Source organism: Labrus bergylta, chromosome 3, assembly GCF_963930695.1.
Source record: "Labrus bergylta chromosome 3, fLabBer1.1, whole genome shotgun sequence".
Lineage (NCBI taxonomy): Eukaryota > Metazoa > Chordata > Actinopteri > Labriformes > Labridae > Labrus > Labrus bergylta.
The window spans coordinates 7,162,920-7,181,231 of record NC_089197.1 but is presented as its reverse complement, the minus strand read 5'-3'; the positions used below and the strand labels follow the sequence as shown (position 1 = coordinate 7,181,231).

General features: G+C 44.5%; 1 protein-coding gene across 9 annotated transcripts in view; it reads right to left on the bottom strand.

Moving 5' to 3' along the window:
* The window catches only part of LOC109996750 (serine/threonine-protein kinase BRSK2), a 116,173-nt gene extending 100,840 nt beyond the window's left edge, over positions 1 to 15,333 (bottom strand). For 4 of the 9 annotated variants that reach the window (XM_065952577.1, XM_065952579.1, XM_065952578.1 and 1 more), the window contains exon 1: positions 14,847 to 15,331. In XM_065952577.1, the coding sequence (XP_065808649.1) occupies positions 14,847 to 14,934 (88 nt within the window). In that variant the 5' untranslated portion in view covers positions 14,935 to 15,331. Of the gene's footprint in view, positions 1 to 14,846 lie in introns of all 9 variants that reach the window. The other 5 variants (XM_065952575.1, XM_065952576.1, XM_065952581.1 and 2 more) reach the window with 3 other exon arrangements.
* Positions 15,334 to 18,312: the final 2,979 nt, after the last annotated feature.

Sequence of the window (18,312 nt, the reverse complement as noted above, 5' to 3'; positions counted from 1 at the left end):
CCTGAGCAATGTGTAACCAGCAGCACAGGCACATGGACGTTAACCTGCAAGGTGGACCAAAGGCTAGCTAACATTAGCCACACTATGCATATTATACATCTTCACCCGTGGAGATTATTCATTTTGTGTTTTCTGTATTTCTGTATCAAGTAAAATGAGAAGACGAGAATATTGAAGGTGAAATAACCGACCATTCAAAAGGGACTTCATCACCTCCGAGTCTGCCCTTAAGGTAATGCCTACGTTCATCCATAACACACTCACACACACACACACACACACACAGCGTGGTGTTGGGCCATCTGGCAGGTGGTGTAATGAGGGTCATGACCTCCTGTCACCCTCCTCCTCCTCCATTACCGGGGGAACATTTTCATAACAACAGGGATGGAGCTTTTTATGACAAAAAAAAAAAAACCACAACTGGGCTGTCGCAGATCTCCAAATGAAGCTCTGAACTTACACTTCTAATCCTAAACGTTAGTCGTAATGATATTCTAAGCATTTTTCACAGCATTTTTCACATTAAACAACTCGACTAAATCTCTGCATGTCATTATGTTTTAAAAACAGTCCCTCTCACACTGGATGCTGGGATTAGTGGCAGATTAAGGACACTCAAACACACTTTGCTTCTGGAGGCCCGACCGTCCGCCGCCACCCACGCTCTTTTTGTCCTCTCATTGGGGACAGAAAGAGAGACGGAGAATCCACCAGGACGCTCTGTGACGGCTGACTGTCCAAACTAACACAAAGTAGATCCTGCTTTAAGCTCTCACTGCTCCTCTCCAACTCTTCACATGAACAGATAATCCGCTAACATGGAACTCAACTGTGTATCCTTGGACTTTTATTTAAATAAAACCAACATGTTTTTTGTAAACCATTAAACTCCAACTGTTCAAAGAGGGGATTTAAATTCTAACAACAACAAAGACGGCACTGATTATCTCACTTGAGAAGATCCATTTTAGAGCTAGTTGTGTCTCGTGCATCTTCGCTGCTTAGGGGAAAAATAATAAGGTTTTTTAACTATTACTGACACATACAGAAATGTATTTTAAAGCCTCATGTGCTGCTTTTTACGAGAGCCTTACCGATTAATAAAGGGGGTGAAGGGTGAAGGAGGTGTGTCTGAGGAGAGCTTTAGATTTGGTGTAAGAATCTGCTCTGAAAGTCACACGGTAAGCCTTCAGAGGGAGAATTAATTAAGACACAATTGGTCGAATTCAAAACAGCTGAGTGAGACGAGTAACACCGGATCTCTGTGCGTAAACTTGGAGGAGTGTCCCTTTAAGATGTCAACATGCTAATGAGTACTGTAAAACATGTTAGCATGTTAGCGTCTGACTCTGACATTCCCAACTGTCATATCAAACTGTGCAGCAGTTTGCATTTGGGGTTACAGTCTCTCGGGCTCGCAACAATAAAAACCCAAATTAAAAAAAAGTAATTTGAAATGCTTTAGAGCCAGTTCATCCTGCTACTCGTCACGTGTTTGGTCTGGCTGTATGTTAAAAAAAAAAGGTCACTGAAACATTAACATTCGTCCCCTTAGTGACTATAAACATCCTCTGCAATGTTAAACCTTTCCCGTCTCTGCCAACAACACCCACCCCCCATCCTGTGCTGTTGCCGCTAGCAACTAAAAGTAATGTTTTGTCATCAAATAATTTAGCATGGTATAATTAATTTATCTACTCATCTATAACCTTTAGGCGGGCCCGCGTAAGTCATTACACCTAGTCACACACACACACACACACACAAACAAACCAGGTAACCATAGCGACACAGAGTAAAGAAAGTTTAGCAACTAATGTATCACATCCAGGTCCTCGCTGGTGTGTCTGTCTGTGTGTGTCTGTCTGTGTTTGTGTGGCTGTGTGTGTGTGTGTGTGTGTGTGTGTGTGTGTGTGTGTGTGTGTGTGTGTCTGTCTGTCTGTGTGGCTGTGTGTGTGTTTGTGTGTGTGTGTGTGTGTGTTTGTGTGGCTGTGTGTGTGTGTGTGTGTGATTACTGCAGAGATGCTGCAGCCGGTCTCTGCTGTAATGCAGCACTGCAGCCTCACACAGTTACAGCACAAGCAGGTCACAGAGACGGAGCGCGGCCTGGAAATACTGCAACACCCCACACACACACACACACACACACACACACACACACACACACACACACACACACACACACACACACACACACACACACACACACACACACACACACACACACACACACACACACACACACACACAGTTGTCTTTGTGCACCTGAGAGGACCCTCACTGACCTGATGGTATTTACAGACAGACCCGTGTCTTTATTTCTAAGCCTAACCAGCTTTATCGTTGCCTTGCGAGACTATAAGCGTCTAAAAACACTCGCTATGTGTTTATTACTGTTGCATTAGAGAAAATCATAATGTGAACCATTATCCAACAGGATTTCTTTTTAAAGTCTCAACCAACGGGTCATTTTAAATTGCTGACTTAAACCTACAGCTTCACATTCAAACTGACCAAACTGTTCCATGTTTACAGAGAAGACTTAACCCTCACAAAAACAAGTTAAACGTAACAATAATCAACATCTTCTCCCTAAAAGTAAAGGATTTAGATCACGGGGACTATTTTGTCCCCTAAAAGAAAGGCGAGCCGGTTTGCTTCTGCAACAGCAAAACGCTGCACACACACACTTACACTTACACACACACACACACTTACACACACACACACACACACGCCTGGGAGCAGTGGAACCTGCCAGCACTAGTAAAGTGAGTATAATGGTGTTTCTCACGCCTGGTCCCCCCGCCCCTTAATCTAATTATGCCACATGATTGGATGTTTCTCTGATGCTGCGGGCTCGAGGCGACGCAGCTCATCTGCACGTGCGGCCGCTGACGTGCCATCTGTGCCGACTGGAGGCCGATTCTGAGGAGGTGAGGTTTCCTTACGGAGCCTGGACCATCTGTGTGGGCTAAAGGACATGAAACAGCAGAAAGCAGGAAGGAGCAGAGTGCTGCAGCCTGTCCCTGCTGCTCGTGGCTGATGCTAATGAGCTAATAGAAAAAAAAGCTCATTAAGGTTTTCTACCTAACTGGACTTTCCACACATGATTGCGTTCTCTTCACCGTGAAATCCCAAAGTGAAATTGCTTGTAGCCAAAAGCGCTCTGCCATCTCATCATGCACGAGTCTTGAGGTTTTAGCGGACGGAGGGAGGAGAGTTTATTTATCTAACATGAGATACCAGAAAGTCCATATTGCTACGGAATGAAGTGAAGGTCGAGCGTGGGCACAGGGCCCGATCAGAGAGAGAGAGAGAGAGAGAGAGAGAGAGAGAGAGAGAGCGAGAGAGAGAGAGAGAGAGAGAGAGAGAGAGAGAAGTAAAGCAGCTCTTCAGATGGTAATTTCCCCTGCTTCTGTCCGGGACGCTGTAAGTGCTGACTCAGGGGAAAGGTCCAGATTGCTTTTGGAAAAGGATGAAAGAGAGTTTTTTCAGAGAAAGGGAGGGAGGGAGGGAGCGAGAGAGAGAGAGAGAGAGGGAGAGAAAGAGAGAGAGAGCGAGAGAGAGAGAGAGAGAGAGAGAGAGAGAGAGAGAGAGAGAGAGAGAGAGAGAGAAGAGGGGGATTTATGCTCAATTTCATTAAGTTTTTGGCTGGGGGAAGAGGACTGCGGGACCATAAGGGGCTTATCTGGAGCCGTAGCCCGTTCCCGTTTGATTACTAGCTATTGATTGAGGCGTTAAATTGGTCTCTGTTGAATATGGCAGCGCGTGAAGTCGTGCTGGTCCAGCTATCAGACCTGTCAGGAAGCGGTACTGGATTAAAGAAGAGGCGGCACATGTGTGGCCACACAGAGTGTCAGCGACTGAGCAGAGAGACATCAAGTACAAGCGATACTAAACAGGTCGCGTTGATGAAGGCTCTGGCTACTGTTGCTTCATTAGTTATTATAAAATTGGAGAATAGAGAGGAGTCACAGCACTATCTGATGGAGAGGTAACCTGTAAGAATTCCTCCCAGTGAAACAGCGAGCAAACTGCTGTCTGATTGAGAATTTTTACAGAACACATAGATATATGATTGTCTTAAACATCGGCAATGTATATGTGCAACTTTCGACAGTGTGCAGGTGTTAACTTGCAAAGTTTGCTGGATTTATCCTCCAGCTCCTGTGCACCTGTCTTTAGAGAGAGATGCTGTTTTTAAAGCTCGAGTACTTTTTGACACTATTGATCATTAAAATAACAGATTGTATCATTTTAAAACATGTGGTATCTAAAACCATCGCAGTATCAAACATTCTACATGGCTATTGATAACTCTTTGCACCAATCACCTTGCCAGAGTGCAAGTTAAATCTCTGGGATATAGAAAGGTACAAAGGTTAACCAGTAATGAATAACTGGACTTGGGTTAGAGCTGAAACACTTCAGGTACACCCCTCAGAGTCTCTGTATTAACAGGTGTAACACTCCGGCTGATGGGTGTTGATGAATGGGATTGATGGAGCCTGGTGGCCCTGCTGCTGCACAGCAGGAACTCCAAACCTAATTTTCCTCCAGCTGATTGATACAGACGTCATCCACACACTGCAGAAGGCAGGCAGGTCTATCACAGCAGGTGGAAACATGGTCTCAAACGGGCACAGGAACTCATCGACTGCATCGGTGCAAACACGTTCCGATGTATTAACGGCAAATAACAAAACAACCACCAGCCCTCATGTGACAATTACCGAGCTGTGCATGCAGGCTACAGAGATTGATTAAAGATCTACCTGCCACATAATAAACATAATTGACTGGAGATAAACTCTGGACACGAGCCTGTACGCACAGCGGAGCTAATGGAGCTGAGAGAGCAGAGCGGAGGAGTCCCCAGAGACGAGAGAAATCACTCCTCTACTAACAGACATTAAGAGAGAGAAAACATCCACAGCATGCAGAAAGGATGGATGGAAACATGGAGAGAAGGTAGAGAAGAGAGTAAAGAAAACAGAGGTGAACTGACAGGAAAAGATGGAGGATATAATTCATAAAATTAGATCACCTCACTAAACGTTCACCATTTAAACCATCAGGTTTAGAGGACCTCGAGCGTTATCTGCTGAGGTCTCCTCCTCTTGAAAACCAAAGTACTCAGATGATCTTTGGCAGCCGAAGGAGATCAAGAGGGGCTGCAAGCTGAGCTTCCTCTAACTGTGTTCAGCTTTTTACCGGTTATAGTTTTAAAATCAGAGGCTCCCTGTTGCTCTTGCATCAGAAGGTACAGACCCAAACTTTAAATTCCTAAAACTAAAGATCTAGAAGTCAGGAGTACTGAACTCTTTTCGGTCAAAAATGACAGCTACTGTATGTGACATAAATCAATAACAAAAGTCAGCTGGAAAGGTTTCCTTGAATGTTTTTAAAGGTCGTCTTAATGATCTGGAGGCAGAAATATCTGACTGTAGATGTTTTAACTAACTCGTATTGCCCCTTTTTGATCGCTTTGTTGCTGATGGCTTCTGACAGATTCTGATGAACTGGTTCTTTTTGTGATTCCTGTATTTATGTTCATTGTTGTTAAGTGTTTTATGTCTGAAACCCTGTAATTGTGCTGCTGCCTGTCTTGGCCAGGACGCTCTTGTAAAAGAGATTTTTAATCTCAATGAGACTTTTTCCTGGTTAAATAAAGGCTAAATAAAATAAAAATGTTCAAACGACAGCTGAAGCTTATAGAAACCGGACTTAAGCTTGTGTTTTTCTTTTCTCGTCTTCTGGCTACTCAAAGTGCTTTTACACCACAGGTCACACACACACATTCACACACTCCAAAGCAGCGGGAGCAACTTGGGGTTGAGTGTCTTGCCAAAAGACTCACGGACATGTAGCTGCAGGAGGTGGGGATCGAACCCCCGACCATACGGCTGAGAGACGACCAACTGAGCTACAGCCGCCCCTTAAGTAGGCTGGTAAGAGTTTTGTGTGGACCTGAACTGAGAAGGATATGAACCCCTGTATATGCTACCATGGCATCAGAGGGAATGTTTCTTTATTATTATTGTTTTTTTTTGGGGGGGGGAGGGGTTTAAGTACAATAAAAGGTTGTCTTATATAGCAAATTGTCTTCAACCTGGAGACAGATTGTGTGAAACTACGAAGGATCATCAAATCAAATCAAGATCAACAATAACTGGCTGACATCCTTGAGGCTTTTATAACACACACACACACACACACACACACACACACACACTTTAGCTACCTGAACATTTCAGCAGTCTCAGCCTGATGACTTGCAGGAGGACTTTGTTAATGACTGACAGCCACAGGCGAGATGACAGCAGTCTAAATCTAACTCAACACTCAGAGGCTGCAAGCTCAGGGCAACTCAGGAACAAACGAGGGCCGCATCCCAATACGTGTGTGTGTATGTTTTTCTGTGTGTGTGTGTGTGTTTGTGAGAGGTAGAGAGAGAGAGAGAGAGAGAGAGAGTTAATTGAATCACACCAACAGCGTCTGTCTCTGTCTGTCGGGCTGCAGACACGATAAACAGACTTTGTTCCTCCTGTTCCCACGCTATCAAAGATATTTTTATCTGCAGTTTTTTCCTTGTTTTTTTTCTTGCATCGTTAATTTGTTAGTCTATTAAAGTCTGCTGCTCAGTATAGTAACTCTAATAAATCTCTGCCTGTCATTTGATTAGAACTAAAAATAGAGCAACACCAATTCAAAGAACCCGGCAGCTTTAATTCCTGGAGAGAGCGAGCAGCAACAAAAACTGAGACTATCGTCAGAGCTGTGGTTACAGTCGCTCCTCTCCCCTGACTTTCTTTTGCTAAAATAAGCGTGTCGGTGTAAAATGGGGGGCTGTATTAGGCTGTTTGAAGAGAGGCTGCTGAGATTTTGGCAGACGAAGAGACTCAGAAATGAAAACGGTTCCACCTCCCATTAATGACTAATTCAAGCAGCAGGGATTCAGATGAAGACTTGAGCTCGAGTCTGGAAACCTCAGAGAGAAGAAGAGAAGGGGGAGGAGTTTGTGCGAGATGTAAGGAACACAGAAGAGCGATGGAGATGTAGAGAGAGAGAGAGAGACAGAGAGAGAGAGAGAGACAGAGAGAGAGAGAGAGAGAGACAGAGAGAGAGAGAGAGAGAGAGAGAGAGAGAGAGAGAGAGAGAGAGAGATGGGGGGTAGTTTCTCAGTCATTGTTTAATGGCTTAGGCGAAACACACTCCCCCCCTCGGGCTGAGCAGAGGGGCCTTGGAGATCTACGGCGAGCCTACCTTCAACCAGCTACAGAGAGAGAGAGAGAGAGACAGAGAGCATTCCTCCGGTTGCCTAGGTAACCGAGCCCTCAGCTGGGAAGGCGAGCACAGGGAGGGAAGCCAAAAGGATGTACTGTATAGAAAGGGAAGGGGGGGGGGGGGGGGTTTGACACAAGCCATAATTTTGATTTCCCCCCTCCTGTCTGCAGAGACATCCCCCTCCCCAACAGACTTCTGTCTATACCAGCAATTTTACCTCCCCCCCTCCCATTAAAACCATGTTAGCCATCAAATAAGCAAAACAAGGAGTCATTCATCGAGGGTTAGTTACGATATGAAATGAGAGTGCAATAGAGGAGAGGAAAACTGTGTTTGGCCCCACGCTGAAGCTCATACGTGGTCACATCCCTTTACCATAAATGAAGAATTTGAATCAGATTTAATGATGTGAGGACGACACACATCCAAAAAATAACTTCAAATCTAAACATTTTTAATAATAAATGAACTGGCTGCAGGGCGCTGTTGGCTTAGCGGTTAGCACACGCCCCATAATCTGACATGTGGCTCCTTTCTCGTCTGTCAAACCCCCCACACTCTCTCTCTCTCTCTGACTCTGTCCACCGTCCTCTCTCTAATACATGCATAAAAAATCTCAATTTCTCAAGTATTTTAGTATATTTTATTTATACTGAGGAACCACGGCAGTATGAACCAGCTGTGTTCCATCTGTGTGCAAATGTGCTGGCGTAAATATGTTGTGTTGTTTTATATTTGATGTGGCATAATGAAGGAAACATCTCGTCCAATAAAACACACTGAAGAAAATACATTCACTGAAAACCCTTGTAGCATATCTACACACACACACACACACACACACACACACACACACACACACACACACACACACACACACACACACACACACACACACACACACACACACACACACACACACACACACACACACACACACACACACACACACACACTTCTTTATGTATCCATGTGTGCACATATGCAGTAAGAATGATGGGAGCGTTACCACCTGCAACCTGCTGATAATGAAGCTGTATTTCAGCCACCTAAAGGCGGCCATCTGTGCCGGGGCTCTCCCTGCTGCCCACACCACCCCCACCTCACACACACACACACACACACACACACACACACACACACTCAGGCACAACACACACACACAAACACAACACACTCTCGGGAACAACACACACACACACACACACACACACACACACACACACACACACACAACACACTCTCGGGAACAACATGCACACACACACACACACACACACACACACACACACACACACACACACACACACACACACACACACACACACACACACACACACACACACACACACACACACACACACAGCAGCACTCTCTACAGGGACTACAGTCTTTAGGATGTTCCATGTCAATAACATGACACTTTCATTATAACACAACAGGGACACACACACACGCGCGCACACACACACACACACACACACACACACACACACACACACACACACACACACACACACACACACACACACACACACACACACACACACACACACACACACACACACACACACACACACACACACACACACACACACACACACATTACAGCTTATAGACAAATAAAAATGAATGATGTCGTTGTCCTGCTGCCGTAAATACCCTCAGAGTCAGAGGATACTCGGGGGTTTAGAGATATTGACCTGCTGCAGTGATCCTCGTGTTTTCATCGGAGCAATCTGTGAATCTAAAAGTTACACACAAACCGGGCGCCTGATGGACGAGCGGTTATGTGGCGCACCCCATGTACAGAGGCTGTAGTCCTTGTGGCAGCAGCACGACGATCCTTTGCTGCACGTCCGCCCCGCCAATATCTCGCCCAAACATTTCCTTTCTCTCTTCATCTGATCCTATCCAATAAATGTTTAAATTCCCCCAAAAGCAGAACACACAAACATTTTGATCCAAGACGATTCAACGAGTGTCGGAACATGAACACAGTATTTTGAAACAGAAGTCATTAAAACTCTAAATGTTTTGCTGCTTTTAGGACCAACGACAGGTGAGTTGTTGTCGTGTGTCACACTTGTGAATGAAAAGTACACGTCGTTAAACTTCTTGGTGACACACAAAATGTAAAAAAAAGTTGATCACAAAGCAGATCTGAGAGGATGAGGAGTGACATCAGAGAAGACCAGAGGAGGACGAGATCAGCAGCTGTGATCACCGGAAAGAGAAAAAGTGTCCATTGTCACCGGAGGAGAGATGAAACCATGACAACCGTCCCCACTGATGGCCAACAGTTAGAAAATAAGCGCTGCATGGAGAAACCTTGGGGAACCAATAAAAAAAAAAGGACCACTTCAACCCCCTCACGCACACACTCTGACACACATGAAGACACACTGACTAATTGTTCAGAGTCAGCACAGCCTCTCGCCAGTGAGCCTCGACCGGCACGCTCGCACCATGAAGGCATTGTTCCAAGTGCAGTCTCATAACAGCAGACAGACATAAAAAGTGTTGATCACAACAGGAATTTCAAACAGGGCGGAGAAGATTCACACTAGCATCTGTGGCTAAGCTGAAGCTAACAGACAGAAGAACAGCTGCAACCACTTTGCACTAATGTTGTCAATAATAACTTCAATACGGGATTTTAAAAGGTTGAATATCAGATTTTTTTTAAAAGGTTAAGCAGATTTAGACTCAAAAAAGTCACAGATTGTTGAAATACTACAACTGAAGACAGAGGAGAGAGGAGGCCACACTTCTAAATTGCACAAATATGTTGGGAACATTTCAACTTATTTGTCCGATTGAGGCAGCGTGCAGGAGTTTTCCTGCAGTTTCTGGTTATTAAATCAACGATTTCTCTCGATTATTACTCGTATTTATTCAAGGTTAAACTTCTGGTGTTGTGACAATCCTACTTTGCATTGCTCCAGGTTAAAGACAGCGACTTAGCTTGTTTTTTTATTACTCTTTCTGAACACAAAGCGTATTGTGTGAGTCACCTCCTGCTTCTTAAAAGGTTTGATGATTTCAGGGTCATAAAAAGCAGGAAAACACATTAAATTGTGGATTGTCTTCACAGTTCACACAGTGGCTATTTCCCTCTGACATCATGCTCAATGTACGAGTCTCTATTGTCAGGTTCTTCTGCTGTATGCGTTTTTGTGATTTGTTGAAATAAAATGAATCTGACAAATAGTCATCATGTATCGCATCTTGATTGATCAGTTTAAAAAAAAAAAAAAAAAAAAAAGAGAGATTCAAGGTCATAATCAACATTTTTTATCGCTCTTTAGTTCCTGTGTCCAGCTAGCGTTTTTTTCTGAGCGTCAGCGTCTTTTTTCAATTGTTTCTAATGAGTAGAGAGCGTTTGCAGCAGGAAGCCGCCTTTGTGTCTTTTTTTCTGAGTGCTCCAGCTTTTTTTTGCGGCTGCTCTGAGCGCTAAAATTGAAAATCTTTCAACTTTTCAGAAAGTCGCTGTTGATGTCACGGCGCTCTTTTCAAAATGTCTGATATTTGCTGTAGTTTTGCCTCCTACAGATCGTGTCTTGTGCCCACATCCTCTTTGGACCGGATGTTACTTCAAAGGCCGCTGTATGAGCTGCTGTGATACTCGTCATGTAAATTATAGTTGGATACATTAGCTCGTCTGTAAACATATTCTCTTCCTCAGTTCAGTTTCACCCAGTCGTCATGACTACGGTCAACACAGAGTTTTCTTTCACCAGGGGGAGGGGGGGGGGGAGGTGAGAGAACTCCCATGATTCCCCGCCAGCCTCGATGTTATCTTTTGTTATTGTCGTACTGATTGAGAGCCCCCTGGTGGAGGAATCTACAAACTGTATCTTTAAAATACTGATTTGTTTCAACACAGCATTATTCAAACATATTCACATTATGAGCAGGAACTGGCGCTCGAGTAAAGCTTCTTTAAAGTTCAAATTACTATGCAATGGGGTCGACTCGTGCTTCCTGCATGTTAATAAACTGAATGTAAATTTGAAAAAAAAATCTGGTTCATATCCAACATCAGAAGGAAAATAACCATTAGTCCACTCCCTCAGAGATCCCCTGTGTTTATGCACACACACACACACACACACACACACACACACACACACACACACACACACACACACTCAGAGTAACAAAGAGCGTGGGCTGCCCTGCACTTGTGGAGGAGGTTTAATGGTACATGGGCTTCCCTGTCTGCCGGCTCAGCACCAGAGCCTTCGACTCAAACCCTCGACAAGCAGAGCATCACTCCTCTTCAGCCTGCACTACAGTCACCTCGACTTCAACACAAACACACACACACACACACACTGAAACACACGTCTGCACAGGGATTCTACATCTCTATATGCGTTTGCACTTAAACACCTCCACAAGCTCCACAGACGCTCACTGACTCAGTCGGCTGAGAGCTTCGGGCTCTTTTCAGGTTCAGTTCAAGACGAGTCTGCAGGTACAGAGGACCTAGGATCTGTACTAGGGTTGCCATGATACCAGAGTTTTAAACGTCTATATAATACTGAAAATCAAACAATATAAAGACCTGTTTTGATATCACAGAAAGAAAAAATATTAGTCCTAGGCACCCAATGTGTGGTACTTTCAAGTTTTCAATAATCAAAAATTTGGAAGCCACATCGCACAAAAACATTGTATCATGTAAGTTCTTTGTGCAATTTAGGCAGCGTGCAGAATGTGTAAAGTGAGCTTACTATATGATCAGACATTAAGGAAACGTGCTCTGTTTGCCAGATATGAGAGCAGTTATCAGGTCAAACCAACAGGTGTTGCAGCGATGGAAGCGGGCAAGAGAAGTGGTTCAGATAGAAGTGATTTTTTTCTTCTTTTGACTACCAGAGTGATGTGGGTAGATTTAGACAAAAAAAAACTAATTGTTAAAGTTTATGAAACACATCTTAGTGGAGTCAAAACTAAAAACTCAACACTGATTTGTCTCACACAGGACTTCAATTCCCGTTTCAGAGCGCTCTACATCAAACAATAACTACGCCGCCTTCTCCCGCCTCTGGTTAGACCTCTAAGCTGGGTCATGATATATACAGTAAATTTATATTTTAATAAATGATAGCGCTAATTACAGCCTGATTTCAGCCTGTTTCTCCTCAGGAAAGTGGGAAACCTACAGTTTTCAAGCCACTCATGAACCGAGAGAAGCCCTGGAGGAGAAATTGATTGTGGGTATTTTATAGTAGCGTGAAACTGGACCTTTCCTCCTCCTCTGATTCAGTTACTAAAATGAATCCTGATGGAGAGCAAATCAAATTATCTCTGCGTCTTTGTTCGAGTTAAATGCACATTACTGCAGCTTTATTCCATCCGGTAATAGAAGTATTGTGTAATTAATACAGCAGCTGCTACAATCCATCTCAACCAACCAGCTAATTGGTTGGTTATGAATTATTCACCCGTCAAGGGAACGGAGCAGAGTATAGCTTCTTCTACCTGCTGGAAGTGGAGGTAGAGACACCTTGATCATTTCTGGCTGCGTGTGTCCACAGATGGTGGGGGAGCAGCGGACCTGGCCTGAGACTTCCATCCATACTGTAAAAACCGGACTAACTGCGCCAAACACAGTGACAGATCGCCGTGGAGTCACAGTGAGTCTGTGCGTCTCAGCAGGGAGCCAGCAACCTAAAGAGTGAGAGCTTTGTCTCACTACCACAAATACGTTGGCGTCGTTTCTGTACCGAAACGTGTCCAATGTCATTTTGGCAATTCAGACAGTGTGCACAGTCTTCCTGCAATTTATATCGAAAACAATAAATACACAATAACAGGTACCTAGGACTTCTATTGTTGCCATGGTAATGAAACAGATCTTTAGATAAGTTCTGGTATCATACGATCCTAGTTGTACATAATGTTCACTGCGATGGATGTTTTTTAGTGTTGCATATGTAGGAACTTTGAAAGAGCTCTTTTATAGAAGAAGGGTTCAGTGCCTTGCTCAAGGATACTTCAGCAGTGCTCAGGAGGTGATCTGGCACCTCTCCAGCTACCAGATCCACTTCTCAGATTTGATCCACACCGGGACCTTGAACTGGCGATCCTCCAGTTCCCAACCAAAGACGCCCATTTCCACAGGAACATAACATAGTACCAATATTTTCTGATAACATTATAGTAAGTCCATCACTTGGACCAGCTCCCATCAGCTTCAAGGAGCTTTTTAGCTGGTTTGAGCGTATTGCTTATAGAGCCAGAACATGCAACGTTTCAGGTCATTGCAAACGTCTTAGTGGAATCTCTCTCTTTCGCCTGTGGCAGCTTTAGGTGAAAAGTATGACTGAACATCTGTCAGGGTTTTTATAATCTTCTGAACTTTTTGATACTACCAATCACGACAATAACAAAGATTGTAACGTTTGAAAATGTAACTTTTTGATAACCTCTATGCTTGGAAAGCTAGAACAGGCTGCTGCTCTCTAATACACATCCTGCTCAACAAACACCAAACGGCAGAGAGAGGAAGTTGGTGACTAGCTCGTGAAAACGTCGGAGCATGTAGCAGCTGAAGAGCCAAACGGAAGGTGGTGGAGATGAAATCTGAGCTAAAAGGAGAGTAAATCTTAGACTTGGGCTGCTGGACCATGACCATCAACTTGCAACATGGTTTTTTTTCATACTTGATAACATGCAGAGTGCAATGACCCACAGGACACATCCAAGTAGGGGTTAATATAACTCAGCAGCCCAATCTGCAGCCTCAAGTGTGGCCATGAAGTATAAACCAGCTCCTCCTCAAACATCACATCCAACACTGAGCAGATTTCTCCATAATCATGAATGGAAATGTGAAAAACGACACTGAAGTTTGATATATTTGACAAAATTCCAGTAACAACCATGAAATGAATAGTTGTTTTCCATGTTAACTGATACTGAAACACACAGTCGGCTGCAGAGATATCAGATCAGGCTGTGATCTTAACCCCCCAACGAGAGCGTCTGAAAATGAGCAGAATGCTCCTTTAAGACAGAAATGCAGAAAGATGTGTTACAGCTGCAGTATGTGTTAACCCGTGAGCTGTGTGTGTGTGTGTGTGTGTGTGTGTGTGTGTGGGGACCGGACAGTGCAGCATCACTGCTCTGCCTCTTCTGCAGAGCGGCCCATGTGACAGATGGATGCTATAACGGAATTAGAGACAAGAAAAAAATCACAAGGGCCCATTATCACCGAGCCCCTCTCTGCCTGACAACAAGGATTAAAGGCACACTACCACCACCGTCATCATCTTCATCATCAGCACCATCACTATCATCATCACCCTCATCACCACGATTAAAAGGAACCCCCTCTATCTGTGCATTCTGCAAAGCCGCATTCAACTCGAACATCGGCACTTTATCGAGCATTTCTGCGCTGCACATTTGCCGCACACTGAGCGCACTGAGCGCCCTGATGCAAAAACTGCAGCCCAACATGATGTCAGCGGCGCGGTGATGCTGCGGGGACTCCTGACAGCATCACCAGCATCTGGGGTGGGGGGGCTTTCACTAACCTGTCTGTCCTTTGCCCAGCGTCTTCTCCAAGCGGTACGGTCCCACATAGTTGGCGTAATGCCCGCTGTCCTTTGCCGACGATGACATGTTCGGGTGTGAAATGACTCACAGGGAGCGATCTCCGTGTCGGGCGCGATTCTGGGAGAGAAAAGCGCAAAATCCGCGGCGCAGTGGAGTTCGCCTCGGTCGGCGTCCCTGTCCTCCTCGTTGGCCGCTGGTCACTGCAACAAACCGTCTCTCCGCGCGAGGTTCCTTGCGTGCGTGCGCGCGTAAGTCTCCAGGTCCGTCTCTCGGTGTCCTCGTGCAAGTTCCGTTGAGTTCCTCGTGCGGGCTCAGATTGCGGGTTTGAATCGGGGTGTCATGGTGTTGGTGCCGGAGGAGCGGTGCGCTGCAGCCCCGTTGGGTGTGATCTGATGATGGGACAGCATCTACTGCTGCTGCTGCCGCTGCTGCTGCTGCTGCTGCTGTCTGCCGCTCCAGCAGCCTGCGTCAGCACGAGCCGAGGTGTACGTGCACTTCCGGTGGTCTCTTTCAAAATACGAGCTGTTCGCTTTACTGTCAGGGACTGTTGCACTGGTGGTTCCCAAGAATGACATCAAATCAAAGGTGAAAACGAAGAATAGATCATCTCTCCTTTTGTTGAGGTCACTTTAAATCCTGTGCACGATCAATCAATGAATCAATGAATCTCTATCGATCTATACATCTGGAGAACAAGTGCTCTAGTTAGTGGTCCTGCCTGTGACATGATAGGCTGACACATTAGTTCATATTTATACAAATGGCTTATCAGTTGAAAAGAACCATCAAATTATTTCAGTTTTGTTATTCAGATTAAACATTAGAAGCTCGTCTCTATATACTCTTAAGATAAGAACATGTGTTTTTCTAGGGCCTCTGTGCAAACTATCATCCCTCTGATTCCACACCTGTAAGAACACAGTTCAGCAACAATAAGCAGTGGTGTAGTAAACAAACTTGCGCATTTTATTTTCCGATCAGAACTGAGAGAGGCTCGGTCCGTAAGGGAACATGAGTACAGCAGCAGTTCTCTGCAGGTACGCGTAAAGATGTGGTCTATATGTAACTGCAATTTTAAACAATTAACCCTCAATAACACTTAAAAAAAAAAAACAGAATACAAATTGAAAATATGACAATGCCGAGTTAAATATTATAATTACCTACGTGTCATTTCTTAAAGTGAACCATCCAGAATCCTTTAAGTGAACCTATGTATGGTTTTTTCCTAATGTCTGAATATTCTGGTTTTATTTTGAAGGCCACTTCGTCTGACTTCCACTACCTTGACGCAGCTGCTTTAATTACCGCACACGCATGCGCAGAGAGCTTGCATCACAGGCGCTGGTGTTTGAATTGGGGTCGAGGTGACAGTGGAAGGAGATGAGAGGCTGACAAAAAAAATCTATAAATGGCTCAAATAAAGGGCAAAATGAGATGTTAATATTTCCCAAGATGCACTGCGGAGACTCGCTGTACTATCTTTTTTTTTTTTTTTAAACAAATATAAATCAAAGAAAAATCTTCACATGTACATGTTTGGTTGATTTCTAAATGTCAGCTCATTGAATCTATAGGATCGTCACATACCATAATTATAAACTTTTATCTTATACTTTAAGATATCGATAACTGTTTCGATACCACGGCAACTAAAACAGAAATATGACTTAAGAGTCGTAGTTTTTCGGTACTTTCGATGCTGCTGATCATTAAAATAACAGAGATTGTATCGTATAAAAGCACGTGATATCAAAAAGTAGCAAGATTTACTGACCTCACTGATAAAATAAGTCAGACGCCCAATTAATCATTAAATATGAAGAGCAATTACTATTCACCTTGTTTGTGTGTGTGTGTGTGTGTGTGTGTGTGTGTGTGTGTGTGTGTGTGTGTGTGTGTGTGTGTGTGTGTGTGTGTGTGTGTGTGTGTGTGTGTGTGTGTGTGTGTGGGGGGGGGGGGGTTCACACTGTGACACTCTCACTTGATTAAACCAGCGGTTGGTGACAACGACCATCTCTCTGTCTCATCACTCCTTCACAACAAAAGCCTTTTGACCCAGCACGCTCAGCAGCAGATGGGCTCCCCCACCGCCTCCCACCCTCCTCCTCCTCCTCCTCCTCCCTCTGCCTCCCCCTTTCCCTTATCTACCCCCCTCCTTTAAAACCGTGTCCTGAACAAAGACAGGGGGGCCTCCATTTCACCACATTCAGACCTGCTCGCCACGGGACAGCTTTCCCCTACATTACTTCCTGTTAATTAATGTAACACCCCCACCCAGCCAGCCCCGCCCTCTGTGGGCGACACAGGTGGAGGTGGCGACCCCCATCCACAGATCAATGATGATTTCCCTCTTAAATTCATGCCACAGTGCCTGATCTCCGCTGTCTGATCCCCTGGTGGTTGTTATTCTGTTTGACAGCTGCAGACAGAACCGCGGCTGTAAAACTGCTCGTCCTAATCACCTCGACGTGAAATAATCTGCCATCATCAGCCGCGTCTCTGAGGACAGGAAGCAGGACTGATGTGTGTGACTGTCTCTGTATGATAACAGCTGAGTGAGTTATGGAGTACACGAGACCAGAGCTGCAGAGCCCCCAACCTCTAAAAATGATTTATGAGTCTGATCTTTACAAAACTGCTTCTTCATAAGCATAACAGGCCAAAAGCAGAGTGACTTTGTTGTTTAAGGGTTAAGCCAAACGCCGCACAACGACACAAACACAAATAAACTGATGTCCAGGGCCTGACTGTTTGAAAATAATCCAACAGAATTAAAGCCATCAGATTGGATCTAATGACGTCATCTTATTTATCATCATGTTTTGGACGTTTTTTAAAGGATTGTTTTAATAAACCCTGAAAACTTCTCAGCAGGAAGTGGAAGCAGGAAGCTGGCTGATAGGAGAAGCCAGCCACACCTCCTGCCACTCGCCTACCTGCAGGAGAAAGAACAGAAAGGGAAGGCGGAGAAGGAGAAGGAGAAGGAGAGAGAACAAACCAAAAACTAACAGAATCGTCAAACTAGGCTAGCCAAGCAACAGCCGTTACCTCGAGACTGATTGGCACATGTAGAGACAAATCAGTGTTGTACGCGTGGTGTTTTGTTTTGGATGGTTGGTTGAAACCCGGGTTCTATACTACAAAGTGAGTTCAACATACCCAGGTTATGTTTGGGTTATCTAGCTTCACTAACCCTAACATAATCAGGATTAACAGTCATACGGAGCCGGTTATCCACCTGATAGGTAACCCTCGAGTTTCAAAGAGCGTGTTCACATAAAAGGGGGCGGAGCTAGCTTCATATAACCTATCACAATAATCACTGCGTCTCCCGTTAGCAGATCATCATATCTATGAAACTCTGAACTATATTAATAACATAAAGACGTTTAAGACAAACAGGCTCCCAAAGACTAAAGTTACACAGCTGCAGGAACAAAT